General features: G+C 40.3%; 1 protein-coding gene across 1 annotated transcript in view; it reads left to right on the top strand.

Moving 5' to 3' along the window:
* ZNF608 (zinc finger protein 608) overlaps positions 1-20,680 on the top strand; it is a 115,590-nt gene extending 94,910 nt beyond the window's left edge. Inside the window, exons 3-8 of the mRNA XM_065406742.1 lie at positions 12,375-12,462; positions 12,960-15,411; positions 17,111-17,528; positions 18,071-18,243; positions 19,180-19,333; positions 20,595-20,680. Of these exons, the coding sequence (XP_065262814.1) occupies positions 12,375-12,462; positions 12,960-15,411; positions 17,111-17,528; positions 18,071-18,243; positions 19,180-19,333; positions 20,595-20,680 (3,371 nt within the window). The remainder of the gene's footprint in view (positions 1-12,374; positions 12,463-12,959; positions 15,412-17,110; positions 17,529-18,070; positions 18,244-19,179; positions 19,334-20,594) is intronic.
* The last annotated feature ends 1,015 nt before the right edge of the window (positions 20,681-21,695 follow it).

Here is a 21,695-nt window from a genome sequence, read left to right as displayed (position 1 = left end):
CTCCTGTTATTTTTGCGGATACAGACTAACACGGCTGCTACTCTGAAACCTAAATTATGGCTTTTCCTTCTCCTCTCCTTCCCATACTTTTTGACACTTGAAATCAAATAGGTATGAGCGGAACTTACTTGATGGTCACAAGTGTAGAATAAAGCTAGTTTAATCCTTGGGCAGCAATTTATTTCATGGCTGACAGTTTGCCATAATTTGGGCTATCTTAGGTGTATCTGTGTTATGTATATTCATCAGAGAGGGGCCAAATACCAATTTGAATTTGATTTGTGTACACATTTACAAATTCACCGATAGTGAAGATATTCAGAATTGATTTTGTATGATTGTGTGTGTGTGCGTCAAGTGACAATGTGGTGATATGCCATTTCGAAGTCCTGCGATTGGTCTCTCGACAGTCAAGAGCTGCTAAATCAGAAAAGCTTTGGTATAAAAGTCTCTCCTATTTGACTTTGTTTGGGACACAATGACAAAAAAAGAAGTGCAGTACTTGCTGTCTGGGAGTTTTTCTCTGTGGCTTCGAGTGAGCAAAAACTATCTGAAAGTGGAAAAGTCTCCATGGTACACCAGCATGCCAAAGCAATTAGGCTTGATTATCATTCAGATAGATATTTTAAGCAAGTAGAACTCCACTTAACCCATGTTTAGGCATTTGATTGAAAAAAATGGTTCTCACCTTTGGAAGATCATTTGGAAGATATTTGTGTAAACCTCCTGACTTCATTTTACTGGCCAAATTCTCTGCCGAAGTAAACAGCACTAGTGGCATCAATGCTGCACCCATTCACACCAGCAGAGAATTTGGCCCTATAATCCAGCCCTTGAGTTATTTCGGAAGATAGGTAGAGTTGATCTCATAAGTAAACTAGCATTTCTCTGGTAGTTAGAATCATAGAATATCAGGGTTGGAAGGGACCTCAGGAGGCCATGTAGTCCAACCCCCTGCTCAAAGCAGGACCAATCCCCAGACAGATTTTTACCCCAGTTCCCTAAATGGCCCTCTCAAGAATTGAATTCACAACCCTGGGTTTAACTGGCCAATGCTCAAACCACTGAGCTATCCCTCCGCCCCAAGTTGCTGTGATCTATATCCCCGGTGAGCATTTAATTGCTCTCCTATTATAATTGATTTAGTGGCTACTTGTGCAGTGCTTTGAAAGTATGACATATTTTATAAAGTCATGATTTTCAATAATTGGGGCCTAAAGTTAGGCTCCTAAATTGTTAACTCTGAACCTAAATAAGTGACCTCATTTTCAAAGTTTTGAGCACTGGCATCAACAAATCTTGGCTTAAGTTTATTATGATTTATTAACAGAACTATGAAAGCAAATAATGTATTCTCGTAACCTTACATGTACACCTCTACCCCGATATAACACTGTCCTCGGGAGCCAAAAAATCTTTACCGCGTTATAGGTGAAACTGCATTATATCGAACTTGCTTTGGTCCGACAGAGTGCGCAGCCCGCGGGCCCCCCCCCACCCCCCAGCACTGCTTTACCACGTTATATCCAAATTCGTGTTATATCAGGTCGCGTTATATCGGGGTAGAGGTGTATTGTCTAGTCCAGGGGTCGGCAACCTTTCAGAAGTGGTGTGCTGAGTCTTCATTTATTCACTCTAATTTAAGGTTTCGCATGCCAGTAATACATTTTAACGTTTTTAGAAGGTCTCTTTCTATAAGTCTATAATACACTTCTACCCCGATATAACGCGACCCGATATAACATGAATTCGGATATAACGCGGTAAAGCAGCGCTCCGGGGGGGGGGGGGCAGGGCTGCGCACTCCGGTGGATCAAAGCAAGTTCAATATAACGCGGTTTCACCTATAACGCGGTAAAAAAATTTGGCTCCCGAGGACAGCGTTATATGGGGTAGAGGTGTATATATAACTAAACTATTGTTGTATGTAAAGTAAATAAGGTTTTTAAAATGTTTAAGAAGCTTCATTTAAAATTAAATTAAAACGCAGAGCCCCCCGGACCGGTGGCCAGGACCCGGGCAGTGTGAGTGCCACTGAAAATCAGCTCACGTGCCACCTTCGGCACACGTGCCATAGGTTGCCTACCCCGGTCTAGTCCTTTCCATTGCAGGGTTGTTGGGGTGACTGCAAGGGTTTCTGAAGCTACTCAGAGCATTAGGCTTGAGGTGGCCCCATTCCTAATCTACAGTCTGGGGGAGAAGAATTACTCCCTCCCTACTGCCACCATTACCTTGGCGATCCCCAGTGCCCAGTTGAGATCCTTGTGGTGAACAGTGTAGACAGTATTTATGCTTTCTCTCTTTTACTAATGTCACAACTGGTCTCCTGAGTTGTATACAGTGTAGTTAACACTAAGAAAGAATTTAGTGTATATGTATTGTAATGCTTAGCATATATAGCACTGCTATGATATTTACTTTTACTGATTTTGTTTTTAAATCACTGCTGAAATAACATAGACTTTTCCCCCACCAAAATTGTGTTACATACCTTATCTAGATTTATCTAGATTTATATTCAGTAGCCAATGAATTTCAGGCCTGCTATTTGGTATCCAATGAGTGGTATCTGTGAAAGGCGCATGTAGACCAGACAGCAAGTAGCTCATCAAGACTCGTTGAGGAGGTGGCTGTAGCTCTGTATTTCCACCCATATGAGGTGCAGCAAAGGTCATTCAGGCCCATGGACATTTTAGCCTCTGCAGGACTGTTTAGGTTAGCTGTCCCTATTAATGAGGCTAAGCTGGAACCTGTCAAGGTTTTATGGCAAACCCCATCTTCCCTGCCTCCCACTGCTAAAAGGATGGAAAAGGGATTTGAGCACTTCTATAACCAACCTCATCCAGGGTCCCTGGTGGTTGCTGCTGCTAACAGAAGGAGAGGCGGAGATACCAGGCCTCTACCCTGAAAAGAAAAGAAGCAAAAAAGCTAGACCTTGGTTGCCTCAGGATCTATGTCTCCATATAAATATCAAGGGAGCATTGAACCATCTGTTTAGCTTGGGTGGAGTTCCTTCCGCATATCAAGGGGCAACGTTTGTTGGTATTCATAGACAATGGCAGCAATGGTCTGTGTAAACAAACAAGGGGGACCCATTTGATAAAGCGGAAAGCTTTATTCCAGAGGAATTTTATAGTTGAGGATCCTGAACCCAGAGTCTCTGCTGGGTCTTTACGATTTCAGCCTGTAGGATAGTATCGTGACGTTCAAAGACAAGCCCCCTGATGAGGCAAAGCAGGAGTTCAGTGCTATGGGGGAGATGGGGAAATTAATTTCCAAAACATCATTGCAAGCAAGCCTGGATGCAGCGGACTCTGTGGCTCGAGCTATGGCTTTCGCCATCATTATGTGATGTTCATCTTGGCTGCAGTCATCAGGTCTTCCCCCAGAGAAGCAACAAACCATCCAAGCCCTCCCATTTGACGGTCCCTTGCTCTTTTCCAATAAGACCAATGAGAGGCTTCATAGTCTTAAGGATTCAAGGGAGACCCTTAAGTCTCTGGAGATCTATACACCAGCAACAAAAAGAAAGCTGTTGCTCCCACAGGAGTCCCAATGGTTTCAGTCCTTCATGCCGCATTCCCAAGACCTGTCCAAAAAAAGGAGCAGAAGTTACAAGAGGCATCCTCCTCCTTCCTCCTCTTCTGCAGCTACCAGTTCTTATAGGCAAACTGGGTCCTCTATAAACAATCATTTTGACCTGTTGATTGAGAGCAGTCTACCACTCACCAGAGAACCATCTCTTCCCACCCCAATTTTTGCCAATTGTCTATCCCACTTCCTAAGTGTTCTGACCCGCATTGCCATGGGTCAGTGAGTCTTAAGCACGGTGGAACTGGAATACACGCTTCAATTTATTTCTGTCCCCCCTTTCTACCTCCTTCCCTGTCTTTTTTCAGGGATCACTCTCATGAGAGCATCCTACATCAGGAGATCCAGTCTCGCCTCCTCATGGGGGCCATACAAGAAGCTCCCATGTCATTCAGTGGAAGGGATTTTATTCCTGTTACTTCCTAATTCTGAAGGCAAAGCGTGGGGGGGGGGGAGGGGCGCTCTGAGGCCTATTTTAGATCTAAGGCAGCTAAACAAGGAAAACAAAAGGCTGTATGATTACTCTAGTGCTGAGGTCAGCAACCTTTCAGAAGTGGTGTGCTGAGTCTTCATTTATTCACTCTAATTTAAGGTTTTGTGTGCCAGTAATACATTTTAACGTTTTTAGAAGGTCTTTTTCTATAAGTCTATAATATATAACTAAACTATTGTTGTATGTAAAGTAAATAAGGTTTTTAAAATGTTTAAGAAGCTTCATTTAAAATTAAATTAAAATGCAGAGCCCCCCGGACTGGTGGCCAGGACCCGGGCAGTGTGAGTGCCACTGAAAATCCACTCACGTGCCGCCTTTGGCACGAGTGCCATAGGTTGCCTACCCCTGCTCTAGTGTCTATTACCCCTTCTTTAGATCCTGGGGACTGGTACGTTGCTCTTAACTTAAAGGGGTGCTTCTTCTCACATGGAGATTAACAGAAAGTTTCTCAGATTCGTGATCAACAGATTCCACAACCAATCTGCAGTATTGCCTTTCAGCGGGAAGCGGCGGCCAACACATCCCTCGGCCCACGCCGCTTCCCGCAGCCCCCATTGGCCTGGAACGGCGAACCACGGCCAATGGGAGCTGCGACTGACCGAACCTCTGTACGCTGCAGGTAAACAAACCGTCCCGGCCTGCCAGCGGATTTCCCTGACGGGCCACGTGCCAAAGGTTGCCGATTCCTGCCCTAGCCTATTCACAAAATGCATGGCTGTAGTAGTGGCATTCCTGCAAAAGTTGGGTGTCCATGTGTTCCCCTACTTGGATGACTGGCTACTAAGAGGCTGCGCCAGGTCTCTGGTACTATTCAACCCTAGCCACTATTCAGTCCACTTTTGACACTCTCTGGGGCTCCTAATCAATACAAAGAAATCTATCCTTATGCCTTTCAAAGAATAGAATTCATTAGGGCAGCTCTGGATCTACAAAGGCCGGGGCTTTGCTACCAGAACAGAGGTTCCAAACAGTGCAGGTCACTGCTGTAGATCTAAAAGTGCACCCTGTCACTTTAGTTTGGAATTGTCTCAACATTCTAGGACACATGGTAGTGGCATGCACTTGTGTGGTGTAGCATGCCAGTCTACAACCCAGAGAACGACATGGTTGGCTGGCCTTGGTGTATTCACTGGCCCATCATCATATGGACATGGTGGTTCAAGTACCTGCACAAGTCTTATCCTGCCAAGACTGGTGGTTAGAACCTGCACATTTTTGTGAGGGAGATACCTTTTACCCTCAAGAACAGTCACTCACTCTAGTCACAGATGCATCAGATCTAGGTTGGGGGCTCCCTTCAGTCCCCTTCAGACTCATGGCCTTTGGTCGCCTCAGGATCTGTGTCTACATATGAATATCAAGGGAGCTTTGGGCCACCTGTTTAACTTGTGTGGAGTTCTTTCCACATATCAAGGGGCAAAATTTGTAGACAACATAGTGGTCATGATCAGTGTAAACAAACAAGGGGCATCCCTTTGATAAAGTTATGCCAGGAGGTGGTCTTCCTCTGCAATTTATGCATCACCAATCCCATCAACCTGAGAGCTGTTTACCTTCTGAGAGTTCAAAATACTCTGGCAGACCACCTGATCAGGTCATTCACAGGTCACCACAAGTGGTCTCTTCATCCAGATGTGTTCACATCCATTTTCCAGTGGTGAGGAAGTTCCCAAGTGGACCTGTTTGCAACAATAGCAAACAAAAATGTTATCTTTTTTGTTCGCAAGGGGATCACAGCCCAGGTTCACTGACCGATGCTTTCCTCCTACCCTGGTCACAAGGTCTGCTGTATGCTTTCTCTCCAGTTCCACTCCTTCCCAAAGTCATGTCCAAAGTCAAGAAATATTCTGCTTACCTTATTCTAATAGTCCCAGCATGGCCCCATCAGCATTAGTTTTCAACTCTACTAGCCCTATCCGTCAGAGCTCCACAGCTGTCTCCTTCATTACAAATTCAGGACCTCCTCCTGACAGTGTGGAAGTTTCATGGCTGACAACCTCAGAATGAGTTTTTCTCTAAGGCGATGCAGAAAGTTCTTCTAAATAATAGGAAGCTTTCAGCTGGGTCTCCTTATCGTGCTAAATGGAAGAGATTGTCCATTTGTTCCTTTTTAAGAAGCATCCCTTCAGCTCAGGCTCCAGTTTGCTATATCTTGGACTATTTTTTGTTTCTGAAACAAGGGTTAGCACTTAGCCACCAAACGGACTCTAATGGAACTAACTCAACCTTCTACCCTCCCGTGTATAACTGATCAATTTTTTCAAACCCCAGTGTCCCTCAGATTTCTAAAATGTTTGCTCAGATTATACCCTCCACATTGGAGTTTAAATTTAGTTCTACGAAGGTTGACGGGTTCACCCTTTGAGCCACTAGTGACTTGTTCTCTGTTGCACCTGTCTATGAAGGTGGCTTTCTTGTTTGCTATAACCTCAGTTAGGAGAGTACAGGAGCCTCCCTATACAATTTTCTTTAGGGACACCATTTTCCTTCGACCTCACCCAAAATTAAATGATTTCCGATTTTCACATTAATCAAGCAGTTTATTTACTGACTTTCTTTCCAAAGCTTCATTTGAATAAAGAAAAGTTCCATACTTCATATGTTAGAAGAACCTTGGTTTTTTTACTTTGATCGGACTAGGCCTTTTAAGTCTTTGTCTCAGCTCTTTGTTGCTGTTTCAGAAGAGTAAAGAGCCATGCAGTATTCACCCAGAGGATCTCTTCCTGGATTTCCAGCTGTATGCATTTAAGCTACTGATTACCCTGAGGGGCAATATCAGCCAAAGTGGCTCACTCAGTCAGGTCACAGGCAACTTCCATAGCCTTTCTGGCTTGTGTACCCATACTGGACATTTGTTGGGTGGTAACCTGGTCATCAGTCCATACATCAGTCCATGTCCTTTCACTATGACATCTCACATTAATCTAGATATGATGCCAGATTTGGACAGGTGGTGCTGCAATCCCTGTTCAAATAGACTTCACGCCCATCTTCAGTTCGAACTGCTTGTGAGTCATCTACAGTGGAGTGGACATGTGCTTATCACTCGAAGAACTATAAACAGTTACCTACCTTTCTGTAACTGTGGTTCTTAAAAGATACTGTTGCACGTGTCCATTCCACAACCTGTCCTCCTTCCCCTCTCTATCGGAGTATTTCTGGTAGGTAAGGAACTGAGTGGGTTCAGGGGCAGCAGGGCCCTTTATATCTGCTTGCAATGATGCAAGGCACCAGAGGACACTCATGCTGTCCCGACAGGTACTGCTGGGGGATAAATCTCCGACAACTGTGCACGAGGCATGCACATACCTAAAATGAAATGGACATGTGCAACACATCTTGAAGAACAACAGTTATGGAAAGGTAGGTAACCATTTTTTACAGCTGTTTCCTATACCTTGGAACACACCTAAGGTGAGATACTGTGACACACCTCTAAGAGTTTGTCTTCACTAGCTTTCCATCCACAATTCCCAGACAGGCCAAACCATTTCTCTGATAATACCTAGCGAAAGCATTCACAGAGTGGCATAATTTGTAGTAGTGCTATGACTCATGAGATGTGCACACAGACATTTTTTTCATCTCTGTTAATTGAGTTTCTTCTGAACAGGAAGCAGCATCTGTCAGGATGTGAAGAACCACACAAGAGTCTGTAAACACTAAAGCACATGGGCTCTCAGCATACGGGGAAGTTTTGTGGGTGAGATCAGGGAAGGGCCAGTGGATCTGCAGGTACGCTCCATGTGGATTCAGATGCAGCAAGATTAGAGGTTACTGGCCATGTAATGCTTCTGAAACCTGGCAAGAAGATCCCTTCCCCCTCAATCCCCAGCGAATTCCCGGTTATGTAGCTCTGTTACTTGAGTTGTGTGCCAGGATAAAGATTTGGACTAAAGGAGCCAATTATAATACATCTTAACTAGAGTCAACAAGTCATTTTTTTTCTAGCTATCCAGTGTTTTGATCACATCCATGTTCATCTTCCAGAGCTCTGCTGCAGTGGGCCTTCCAGTTGTATGTCTCCTTATGAGGCATTCCTAAAATCCCATGTTTCTGTTCACTCAAACCATGTCTGTTATAATTTTAGTTGATTAAAAGTGCTTCCTTCACTGCACATTCTTAGAGGACTTCCCTGTGGCTAAAGAGATTCTGTATTCTGTACATGAAGGAATGAGAATTCATCCTCTTCCATAACCTTTCTTAAAAGAGTAGAGAGCGAAGGCTTCCTTTCTACAGATATGTCTCAGAGGTGACCTAGATCATTCTGTTTCATTCTGGGCATGTTGTTACCAAAAAGATATTGTCAAATTAAAAGGAACTTTAGACCCAATTCCAGCAAAAAAACATAAGCACATCGTTAACTTAAGCATGTGAGCAGTCCCATTGAAGTGGGACTATACACATGCTTAAAGTTAAGGATTGATGCCTTAGAAATGACCAACAAAAATGAGTAGGATGTTAGTAGAACTGATTTATAAGGAAAGAACTTATTCCTATTTGCTTGACACATTTTTATTTTAAATATACAGTATTGACTTTCTTATACTGGAAGGTCATTTGAATGTCTTCTAAGAATTATTGAATTACTTATTGATTTCAATTATTCTGTGCTTGTGCCTACTTCTGATGCCTGTCTCTGTGCTTTTTTTTTTTTTTAACATGTAACATACATATACTCTATATATACACAATATAAAAACTATATATATTTAACATTATTAAGTATAGGGAAATATAATGGTATACAAGTATATAAACACCAAAGAGGAAGAAGAATCATTTAGGATGATACATGTGGTTTTACCAAGAAGTAACAAAATGAATTTAACTAAGGTTAAATTTAGACAGAATATTAGGAAAATACAGAGAGAGTTCTAATGCTTTGGCATAATCTCCCAAGAGAAGACGTAGAAGCCCAGTTGCTTTGTACATTTAGAACAAGACTGGACAACATACTGAAAATGTACTTTAGGGAACAATTCTGTAGTAGCAGAGAGAGATGGGCTAGATAGCATAATAGAATTTTAAAGATGGGAAAGATCTATGATTTCCACTCTCAGGGTTATGGTCGTTAGAACAAAATTAGATGAAAGCATTAACATTACCACTGAAATAGTATTTTAATGTATCCCCATTGTTCAGAAATTTAGAGTTGACATTTAGTTTGGAGCTTCTAGTTTGCAGAAACCAAATTTTCCAGTGAAAATCATTAATTTTCATCATATGTCTTCACTGGCACTTTCTTCCTTCTTTTAAGTTTTTGCCCATTCACTTGGGTAGGTCCAGGGATCACAAAACATTAAATGATTTCAGCACTTGAGTAAAATGCTATACCATTTATTTTCCCAAAGCCAAAACTTGCCATTCTCATTTGGCTCTAGTGGCATATATGGTCTGAATGTACACTTCCCTATATGAGAGCAATCCACACCGGGATTTATATGAAAGCAACTCTGGATATGTTTGCTCAATTTTTACAGACACAGTTATAAATAGATATTTTTATAGAGGAATATCAGTCTGCAACTATAAAGCTCCTATGCAGAGGAGCATTGTAGATGGATGAGATTCCTCAAAGGGTATAACTACTCTCTCCCCTCCTCCTTCTTGAAGATGACACTACCTCATTTATTTGTTTTTTATCAATCACAATATAATATTGCTCTGGTTTTATTGACCACTCAACTAAAGCTTCTATAAATGATAACAGATTGGAATGGTTTACTATTTGGAGGTATCAGCTTTATTTAGGCCATTATTTATAAAATCTTACCCTGCCTTAAACAGTGCCACAGATGATTAATGATTAATTACTTTTTTTTAAATAATCCTTTCCTTAATCCTGTTTTCCTGTGAGCAAATTTAGTTCTTACAGTTTTGAATAGGTTTGAATGCTATCTTAAACAGTTCAATGACATGAGTCTCAGTGTATAAACACAACGCAGTTTAGCAGACAGTAACCTTTTCGTCACATTGACAAGCCTAGTTAGTGCAAACAAACCAGTGTTTGATTTACAGAGTCAAGAAGTATTAGGCAAGCCTCTCTCATTGTTGGGATTATTCCTGCCCGATAAAACAGTTTCTGCATATACAGTCTCTCTCACTCAGTCAGTCACCCTCTCACTTACTCACTGCTCTGTTCTGTGGTGTTGCATCATTTTTCCCCTTTGAAGCTCATTTATCTGAGGCACTTGCTTTTTGTGGTCTGTGCTGCAGTGCTTAGCCCAGCCAATCAGATAGTAATGTTCGCAGCAGGAGTTGGCCAATCCAAAGCCTGCTTTTGCTAGAAACGTGAAACCCTTAGGGGAATGCAATAACAAAAGCCTTTCACTGCAGACAAATGTTAAGTGTCTGTGCAGACTTTTCCTGGTTTTAATTTTATTACTCTAAGAATGGAGGGTTTGTTGTTTCTTTCATGTTTCCTTTCAAGCAATTTTAATTATACATTTGTGCTACATCAGAGACTTTGAAACACAGTGATTCAGCCTATTGCATCTAAAGCTAAAATGCAGTAACCTTCTGGCAATACAAATATATTCCAGTGCTGTAAATATAGCTGACATGCTGAAGAATTTTAAGCAGCTGGAAAGGTCTCTGACACCACACACGATGCCCTAGAGAGCAAATGATGAGAAAAACATCACATACACACACACACACCCCCTTAGCTTTGTCAGGTGTTTGTTTTTTTATTTTAAGGGGGTTGGGATAAAATGTATGTCCCCAGCTATTCCATTTTGTTAATATCAAAGCATAGATGATAAAAAATAAATTTAATTTAACTGATTGTCGAAATAGGAATTTTAGCCTGATCTTTTTATACCCTGGGAGCCTGTTTTTAACCTTGGTTGAAGAGTGATTTATTTTTTGTCTTTTAGACCATGTTACCACAATATATGGTATTCTACTGTCAACTTATAATAATAGCAACTTAAAACCATATGGGGAACCATTTTCAAATCTGCTATTGAGAATTTTCAAGGAAATCCCTTCTTCCCTAGTACTTTAGCTAACAGCACTTCAAATATTTTCCTGCTGTTAAAAGGGCCCTAAGGAAATAAGCTGGAGGTTACATGTTTACTTTACATTGGTGCTGCAGAGTGGGATAGTTTTAGTGTAAAATTAGAAATCACTCTGGTAACACAAAGCAAGCAGACAGGCTAGAAACGTATTTGGCACAGTGCCATTATTCTTTCCATTGTAGGAAAGCTAGAGCTAGCTAGAACAAGGAGAGTGTAGAGAAATACAAACCATAAGATTTGTGTGTGTAGTTTTAGTTAAAATATTAGTTCTTTAGAATGAATTTCTGTGAATCTGCTAACATTTTGCACCATGCCTCTTCTTCTGCCTAGGTGAAATTAATCTTTTCAGCATGCATTCTAAAGAGAAATGATAACTGATTCAGAATATTACCTTATGTTTATCTACAGTATCTAATGAATTAAAGGGGTAATTATGTTGACTAGTCCACAAACATGATTATAAATTGTCTCTGTGAAAAAGTGTTTGAGAGAAATCTGAATGGGTTTGAATGACACCCTCCATTAATTTTTTTTAAAAGAAGCCCCTACAGTGCATACTTAATAATACATTGATTTTTCAGATAAAACAAAATTTTAAGCCTGCATTTATTGTGCAGATTTATTTAAATGTTAACAGAAGTATTTTTAAAGCAAAGCTTTAAATGATGAAGACATTAACATTGAAACAGCACATTGGTTTTTTTTTATTATTATTATTTGTCTTCCTAAATGCCTCAATTTAGGTTGGAGGCCAGGTTAATGGAAGGCTCACAATGAGAAAGAGAATGCAAATAATATGGAGGGTTTGTAGATATCCCTATCTAACAAAACTTGTGTGTGTGGTGATTTGGATATTGGTAATTTCAAATAAATAATATCACTACTATAGTATTGTTGAAAACAAAGCACATTCTTCTGAGTCACCTACTGATTTAAGCACTGGTAACTGGTGCTCAGTTTATGCTGGCTGCCTGCCAAATGAAAGCAATTATGTGCAGTAATAGCAAAATTAAGAGGTGAATGTTGCCGTTTTACAGCAGGACATGGCAAAAACCATTTCCTTCTGTCAGCTGTATCTTGATCACACACGCGCGCACACACTCTTTCCTGTGGGTTTTAACTTGAGGTCACTGAAACCAGAAAAGAGGAAGAGTGTAGACCACAGCTTTTGAAAGCAAATAAGAATGGGGCTCTGTTCGTTTTTTTTTTTTTTTTTTTAAAGTTGTTGTAACTGTGATAATATTTTGTTTCTCTTCCTCCTACAGGTGTCCTAGTGGTAAATGTTACATGGCGGAACAAGACTTATGTCGGGACCCTGCTGGATTGTACAAAGCATGATTGGGCCCCTCCCAGGTAGGCAGTCATTCTGGGACTGTTTTTTCTCTACTCTTTCCCCTCCTCCTCCCCCCCCCCCCAAAATCTTTGGCAAGAAACTGTACAGAGATTAATAAAGAACAACTGTATATAATTGAAACCATTCAGAAGAGGAATGAGTAATTCTCTTACACACTACAAAATGCAGACGTTGAGCTGGCAATTTGTATTTCCTAATTGTTATGTTACTGAAAAAATATCTCTGAAATTAAACTGAAATTGAGTTTATTTTAAAATATTTTCTTGGATACTAAGAAATACTTTTTTTCTCTTTGTCAGTAATATTCCTGAAGCAAATGTTTTTTCTTTCATGATGTTCCTATTTGAAAGAGCACCTTTCCTCTAACAGCATTGCAGATTCTGTTACATGAAGCCGTGTCGTTCTGATATTTGAAATATCAGTTAATGGTTGAAATAGCTGATGGTGTCTGGTGGTGATGTTTTAGTCTCTGTTCTAATATCTGCTCTTAACTTAGGTTTTGTGAATCGCCAACAAGTGACCTGGAAATGCGAGGAGGTCGGGGGAGAGGAAAGCGAGCAAGGTCTGCTGCAGCTGCACCTGGAAATGATGTTAGCTTTACAGAGTCAAGAGGACTGCAGAACAAGAACAGGGGTGGTGCCAATGGGAAGGGGAGGCGAGGCAGCCTTAATTCAAGTGGACGCAGGACACCCCCAAATTGTGCAGTGGACGATGTCAAAGCCAGCCCCTCATCCACGAATAAGAGGAAAAATAAGCCTCCAATGGAGCTAGACTTGAACTCCAGTTCAGAGGACAATAAATCTGGAAAGCGCATTCGCACCAATTCTAGAAGCACTCCAACCACCCCACAGGGGAAACTTGAGACTACTTTTTTGGACCAAGGCTGCTCTTCTCCAGTATTGATTGATTGCCCTCACCCCAATTGCAACAAAAAGTACAAGCACATTAATGGACTGCGTTACCACCAGGCTCATGCACATTTAGATCCAGAAAACAAACTGGAGTTTGAGCCTGACAGTGAAGATAAAATTTCAGACTGTGAGGAAGCATTAAGTAATGTGGCACTTGAATGCAGTGAGCCAAGCACAAGTATATCAAGTTTTGATCAGCTAAAAGCACCAACATCTCCTTGCCCTCTTAATACCCCTGGGACACCCAAGGGGAAAAGGGACTTGACCAATAATGGCCCAACTTCAGTCATCAGTTCTAAAACTGGCAAGAATTCTGGTAAAAAGAAGGGCCCAAACAGTGAATTGAACAGCCTTCCTGTAATTTCTAATATGGCAGCCACGCTGGACAATTGCTCAGTAGCAGATGGCAGTTTGGCCTCTGAAATGCCCAAACTGGAAGCTGAAGGATTAGTAGACAAGAAAAATGTGGGAGATAAAGACAAGGGCAAAAAAGCCAATACTTGCAAAGTGGATAAAAATCTGTCAAAACTTAAAACAGCCAGGCCCATTGCCCCAGCTCCAGCTCCTACTCCTCCCCAATTAATAGCTATACCCACTACAGCCTTTACAACGACCACTACAGGGACAATACCAGGATTGCCCTCACTCACAACCACTGTTGTTCAGGCTACACCAAAGAGCCCTCCGTTAAAACCTATTCAACCAAAGCCCACAATTATGGGAGAGCCAAGCACTGTAAACCCAGCTCTCACATCACTCAAAGACAAAAAGAAAAAGGAGAAGAGAAAGCTGAAGGACAAAGAAAGCAAAGAGACTGGAAGTCCTAAAATGGATTCTAAGCTGGGAAAGCTAGAGGATTCAAAAGGGTCTGGGAAAGATTTATCTGGACATTTTTTAAAGGACCATCTCAACAAGAATGAAGTGTTAGCTAATGGACTGTCAGAGTCTCAAGAGAGCAGGATGGCAAGTATTAAAGCTGAAGCGGATAAGGTTTACACTTTCACAGACAATGCACCCAGCCCTTCTATAGGGAGTGCCTCCAGAATGGAATGCAGCACTTTGGTGAATGGACAATCTTCTTTGGCGCCACTGCATGTGTTGACACAAAATGGTGCAGATAGTGCAGCTGCTAAAACCAACAGCCCAGCTTACTCTGATATTTCTGATGCTGCAGATGATGGTGGTTCTGACAGCAGGTCAGAGGACATGAGGTCAAAGGCCAGCTCTCCTTCAGATATTATTTCTAATAAGGAAAGTGTTGTAAAAGGACATTCTTCAATCACAGCACAATCATCACAAGTAAAAGAGTCCCATTCTCCCTATTACCATGGCTACGATCCTTATTATTCTCCAAGTTACATGCACTCTGGACAAGTCAGCACCCCTGCAGCTGGGAACAGCAGTACCTCACAGGGACTGAAGATCAAAAAGGAGGCCGAGGAAGAGGCTGAAAAGAAAGACAAGACAGAAGCATCAGATTCCAAGAAAAATGATACTAATTCCACTAATTTACAGCCTCAGCATCAGTCAGTAATAACTCAGAGACATCCTGCACTTGCCCAGTCACTTTATTATGGACAGTATGCCTATGGGCTTTACATGGACCAAAAGTCCTTAATGGCCTCTAACCCTGCCTATAGGCAGCAGTATGAAAAATATTATGAGGACCAGAGACTGGCAGAGCAGAAAATGGCACAAACTGGGAGAGACTGTGAAAGGAAGAGCGAACCTTCACTGAAGGAACTAGGAAAGGATGACAACAAGCAGAAAAATATCCCCTCTGCTACTATCTCAAAGGCTCCTTCAGTTCCAGAGACAAGCAAAAATAACACTAAAATAGGGTTATCAGTCCCCAGCAAAGCTGAAGAGACAAGCAAATCACAGATTCTTTCCAATCACCAGCAGCAGCTTCAGTCTGATAGCTTCAAAGCCAAACAAATGGAAAACCATCAGCTTATAAAGGAGGCTGTGGAAATGAAATCTGTTATGGACTCAATGAAACAGACAGGAGTAGATCCTACCACAAGATTTAAACAGGTGAGGCCACTGGAACTTGAACACGGATAATCTTGAATTATTCTTAAGGTTTTACTGACACGATTTTGTTGTATTTTTCTATCTTACCTAAAGGGCCAAATTCTGCCACCCTTTCTGACGTTGAGTAGTACCTTATTCCTTGAGTAGATCTATTGCTTTCAGTGGGGCTTTTGAAAGAGGGGAAACCGAGCATGAGTAGAGGTGACAGAATCCAGGTTTAAGAAATTAATTAGAAAAATTTTAATCTTAATTATCAGAATTCATGTTTTCATATAGAAACAAGTAAAATTAAAACTCTTAAATGTAAATTTCAGTCATTCTGCTTAGTGCAGCAGAGTGAAATTTCAAGAAATAGCACCTTTCACTATGAATGAAGTGCAAAGTAGATTTGAAAAATGGCTTGGGGTTTTTTTTGGTTTTGTTTTGTTTTTTAATGACAGCTGACATTTACTAAAGAAGGGCGAGCAGATTCTTTAATGCTCAACTCTTTATCCTAATCCAGCGTGACCTTTTCAAAATTGTTAAGGGGACATCCTTCCCTATCTGTCCTCAGTAAGCTCCTGACCTCTGTGGACCCACACAATGGGTAAAATCCTGGCCCCACTGAAGTCAATGATGGTTTTACCACTCTGGCTCCTCCTGGCCTTCCCACATCTTAGACAGCCTTCCAATCCATACGCCAAGACATGTTATTGTTTCTTTGCTGTGATCCAATGCTCCCACACTGAATATCCTCATGCTCTGGCATTTGACACATCCCAGATTTCATCTTAATAAGCCATCTTTCAAAGTAAGGCTGAGGGTCATGGAATGAGAAGGAAAGTGGGATAGTTCAAGTCTGGATAGGAGAAGATTTCTATGGACAATGATGAGTATCTGAACCAAAGCTAATCCAGTTTACCTATTACTATTTCTTATGCTGTGAACATTGACCATTAAAGTAAAATAATAGTAATTAGCCCTTGTACATCTCATAAAAAATAATGTTCTTTTGTTATTCAGTAAAGATAGTGCTGTTTTATGTAACCCTGCAAAGAAACCACATACCCACTCTTTAACATGTTTATAAACTGTTTTATAATAGTTAGACATATTCTACACACATTTCTCAAACCCTGACCTCAATCCTGTGAACAGTGATTTTATAACTTTACCCATGTGAACAGTCCCACTGAGTTGAGTGGGACTGTAATGCATAGAGTTACTCAAGTATACAAATGTTGGCAGGATCAAGGCCAAGGTAAGCACCTTTCCAGCAAGATCCATTTTTCAGGTTCATCGTTCCAGGTTATCGAAGTCCTTTGACATAGCATTAGCAATGTTGTAGTTCACAGATAAGAAAATCTCTCTATGGCCATTAATCAAAATATATATATAGTATGATCACATAATTTTAACACCTAATATGTATGTAATTTGTGATTAAACAAGTTAAAGGCATGGGAAAGGATATAAAATGAAATAATTCAATCAGATTATGATAGACGTTTATTGCTATTACATTGTAATGTTGGCTGGAGTTTGAGCTTAAAAGTATAGTGAACCTATAAGAAGCATGTCTGTCCTATAATATACATAATCTGGGTGTGTTGTTAACACTTCTATAAAAAAAGACATCTACAGAAGTATGACAAATATCAATAACTATCTTTTTTCATAATGTGCATTTAGAACAAAATGTATTTCTCCCTCATATCAGGACGCAGATTCAAGAACATGGCATCATTATGTCTACCAGCCCAAATACCTTGATCAGCAAAAATCAGAAGAACTTGATCGGGAGAAAAAACTAAAAGAAGACAGCCCTCGAAAAACACCTAATAAGGAAGGTTCCATATCCAACCTCCCTGTCTCATTAACAAGCATTAAAGAGGAACCGAAAGAGGTCAAGCGTTCTGATTCCCAGTCATTGGAGGAGAGCAAGATCAAAACCGATGATCGAAAGACTCCTGTAAATTGGAAGGACTCTCGGGGTGCTAGAGTGGCCGTTTCCTCACCAATGAGTCAGCATCAGTCATATATACAGTACTTGCACGCTTATCCTTACCCACAGATGTATGATCCCAACCATCCTGCATACCGTGCAGTCTCTCCTGTTCTAATGCACAGCTATCCTGGTACGTGTTCTGTAACTGGCATTGTACACTAGTAAAGATTTACACGCTAACAGTGCAGTAAAACCTACATTTTAATATTGGCTGTTAGCAGCTTCACAAATGACATTTGTTTTGCTTGTTCTTATGCTAGGGAAAGTTCTGCAGATTAAACTGATTTAATACAAGATGTTCCTTTTATGAACTGTCAGAGTTCCCAGCTACAGTTTCCACAACCCCTGACAGGCTGCTGTTGCTGTTAGACTGACAGATAGTTTATTGCCTATAAAAATATTCTAAGCACTTACTGTCAGAACCATTATAGTTACTATTCCTTTCACTTAAGAGGACCCATAAATGTCTGAAATGTCTGTAAGCTCAACCCTCTTTATAACCTCCATTCATCAGGGTGAATTAGCTGAAAAAATGGAAGAACAAAGATACAATTTTATAGTCACATGATCCATTTTTGATGTAATCCCCTGTATAGGAATCTCTCCACCCTACATTGGTATAACCAAATGTAAAAACAGTAACTTGACGTGGCATTTATTGTTTATCTGCAGGGGCCTATCTCTCGCCAGGATTTCATTATCCTGTTTATGGGAAGATGTCAGGGAGAGAAGAGGCGGAGAAAGTCAATACCAGCCCTAGCATCAACGCAAAATCAACCACTGAATCTAAAGCACTGGATTTGCTCCAGCAGCATGCCAACCAGTACCGCAGCAAGTCCCCTGCCGTAAGGCTTATCTGTTGTTCTTGAACAGCAATACATTTGGGGTTGGGTAGAGAAAGGGCAGAGAACATCATCCAAAAATGTGCATAGTCAAGCTATGAATTCAAGATGTTTTTTATATCAGCATTTAAACCAAAAGTAATTTAAAATCAGGGTGCTTCCCTGGCATATACTGGAAGTGACAAGTATAACAGGTTTCTTGCTAATATACTTTCTAATAGAAGTAGTAGATTCATATGGAAATCCAGATTCATAGATAGCTTTTGGTACATGGTATGCTTTATTACAGTTTACCAAGAAGCTCCTGTTTGAAAACAGATAATGAGATTAAAAAGTTGAACTATGGGATTTGATAATATCCCTTCAATATATTTGCTGCAGAGCTGTTATCTTCTGAATAGCAAATTACTAAAATCCTGTTTTGGAGACTTCCATGTCAGAGTAAACAGTGTTACTTTGCCTTCAGATAAGAGGGTAAAAGTTTTAATTGATGAAAGCAAGTTGCTGACCCTAAAGATAGTTTTGAAATAGCTCTCTGATCCTGAGAGTTGGTTCAGTTCCCAGTGCAAATGAAAGAAATCCAAGGACTGATTTACACCAGCTGCCACCAGCTCAAATAGGCTGTTAGAGCAGCCGGGAACCAGCCTGGCATAAGGGAGCCTAGGCCATCCCCCCCTGAAGATTTGGTGGGAGAAGAGGTGGTTTGTGGCTGCTATGTGATGCCTGAGGATTCCTTTATCCTGAGAGTATGGCTACACCAGTTTTAGGGCAGCTTTGTATTCTGGGGAGCAAGGCAAATCCACTCCAGTGTACTGGAGAATCAGTCTCATAATTTGTGTTTAAATGTCCATTACTAAATACACAGAGTCAGTGTATTGGTTGTGATATTCTCAATTTAAAAAATATTATATACAATTTCTTTTACCTTTTTATTGTCAGCCTGTGGAAAAATCTACAGCTGAGCGTGAGCGGGAAGCAGAGAGGGAGCGAGATCGTCACTCCCCCTTTAGCCAGCGGCACCTTCATACACACCACCACACACACGTTGGAATGGGCTACCCACTTATACCCGGGCAATATGACCCATTTCAAGGTGAGCTGTGGCTTCTGACTGTAGGATCTACGTGTCTTTTAAAGTTGTTTAATTGATGTTACAAGTATGATGTGAAGCTATTTTAATAGAAACCCGTGTTTTACGGAAACCAGAAAAAATAGTTTACATCTAGGGAGAAAGCTTGAAAACACGCAGCAAGGACTAAGCTGGTAACACCAAATTACACTATAACTACAGCTTCATGCTTGAGTAATACTGTTTTAGAACTCACCACTGATTGCCAGTAAATTATTAAATTTTTACTTGTCAGCTAGGATATCATTCACATGAGTATTTTCAACCATAATAAAAACTGACAGTAACTGATTAGAAAGACCCAAAAGAGGTAAAAAAATAAACCTTTTTACACAATTAGTCTTGTGTAAACAATGGAGAGAGCATGGCAAAGAGAAAGCTTTTAATTTTGAACCAATTTTATGTACAGCAGAGACCCTGCAGTCAACCTTGAGATTGTCACAGCTACAGCTTCTCAAATAGCACATGATCTGTTTTTATTTAGGTGAATACAGCACATATTGTTGCAGTCAAGGAAAAAGAACCACAAGAAGAGATGCATGAAAGATTATTAATTTCCCCTTGATTTACACCAGTTTTTCTTCCTTTTCTGACACTGTTCTAGCAGAATTAAAAGATTTCCTCCCTGCAGTGAAGTACACACTAGTACAGTTTGTAGCTAAAATGACATTAATTCATTGTGTTCTCTCAGTGCCTTAGAGTCATTTTCCTATGCAAAAGTCTTAAATATTTCTAAATTTGATTCAGTGATTCCATACGCCTTATGGGATGCATTATGCTCATTCAGTGGGAGAAATTTAAAAATAAGTTTACTATGGAAGTATTGTATTCCAAGCAGCCTAGTATTCGTTTCTGTAATTCACTGTGACTTTTGATTCTTGTTGTTTCCTGGTACCCATTATTTCGACTGAGCTTCCTATTCAGGAATTCATATAAACCGTTTAGCACCATGCAGTGTAGTGCTTGGAAAGAAACACAATAAGGTAGAATGCCATATTTTCTTGTAAAATGCCTATTAAGGAGAATTCAGTACATTCTATTAAGGCACATTGATCAGACCAGGCAAATTGTCTTACCCCTCTTGCCCGAAATATTTGATATATGCATCCTGCAAAAAGTGATTGGCTGCTAAGTATGGTTTTTGCACTGACGACTATACTTGTCTCTCTGAACACCATAAAATCCAGAAGTATATCCACAGTCTTTTGTTTCTTCTTTCCTTCAGGGTTGACCTCTGCTGCCCTTGTTGCCACTCAGCAGGTGGCTGCTCAGGCATCTGCATCTGGTATGTTTCCTGCACAAAGAAGGTAAATATCTTGTAAACCTTGAATTATACTTACATAGACATCTTAATAGGGAGGGAGGAAGCAAATTATAGGTTTCTAAGACTAGAGGTCTGCATCCCTATAGACAGCAGCTTTTATTGAGAGGGGAGGGGTTATAGGGTTTTTTTAGTTAATTGTAGCTCTATTCTTCCTAACAAGACACTTGTCTTTGACGCTTATACTATAATCATAATGTAGATAATTAATCAATGAAATAGACTGCCTGTCGTCTGAGATTTTCAGAGACTATCCTTTACCTCTTGGTACTATTAAAGTAAAACAATCTATTATGAAGTATATAATTAGGATTCAAAATGTTTTCATAAAAGGCAAGTAAGGGATTAATTTTGGAGTAGATCCATCTAAAGTTGAGTAAACTTCTGCTCTTATGTATAAGTACAAGTATATCTGGCTTCCTGATTTGCAGATACTTTTATTGGAAATAAAATATTTTTAGAAGGTACATTAAAGATTATATTATTTTAAAGTTACCTAGGAATCAAATGTATTTGCCTTTAAACTATTTACTTGCTTTTAAATAGAATTTACTTTTCAACCTCTAAAGGAAATGAAAACCTTATATATAATAAAAATTCTGTCTTAAGTGAAAAGCTCAACTCTGCCTTAACAGGGGAGTCTCCACCAACACCTCCAGGATAAATCTTATGCAGTAAAATTAACAACTTCCATGATTTTATCACAAGTCCCGTGATATATGCTGTTTTTCTTAAAGTCGCAGCCCCACAGAGGCAAGTGATTACATGAGAATCTCAGCTTTCATCTGAATAAAAAGCAAGTTTTTAGCACTCAGTGTTGCAGAGAAATGCCTGAGCACGTGACCCGAGTGCACCCTAAAGGTTCAGAAACTAGAAGAGACACACTATTCCTCTCCCCCTCTCAATTTATTAAAATCTCATGATTTGGAGCAAGGGGCTGGGGTTGGCAATACTAATTAGATGTGTTTAGTTTCATAGTTTTTGTGCATTTCAAGAGTTCAGAGT

The sequence above is a fragment of the Emys orbicularis genome, chromosome 6 (assembly GCF_028017835.1).
Source record: "Emys orbicularis isolate rEmyOrb1 chromosome 6, rEmyOrb1.hap1, whole genome shotgun sequence".
Taxonomy (NCBI): Eukaryota; Metazoa; Chordata; order Testudines; family Emydidae; genus Emys; species Emys orbicularis.
This window is presented reverse-complemented; position numbering and strand designations above follow the sequence as displayed.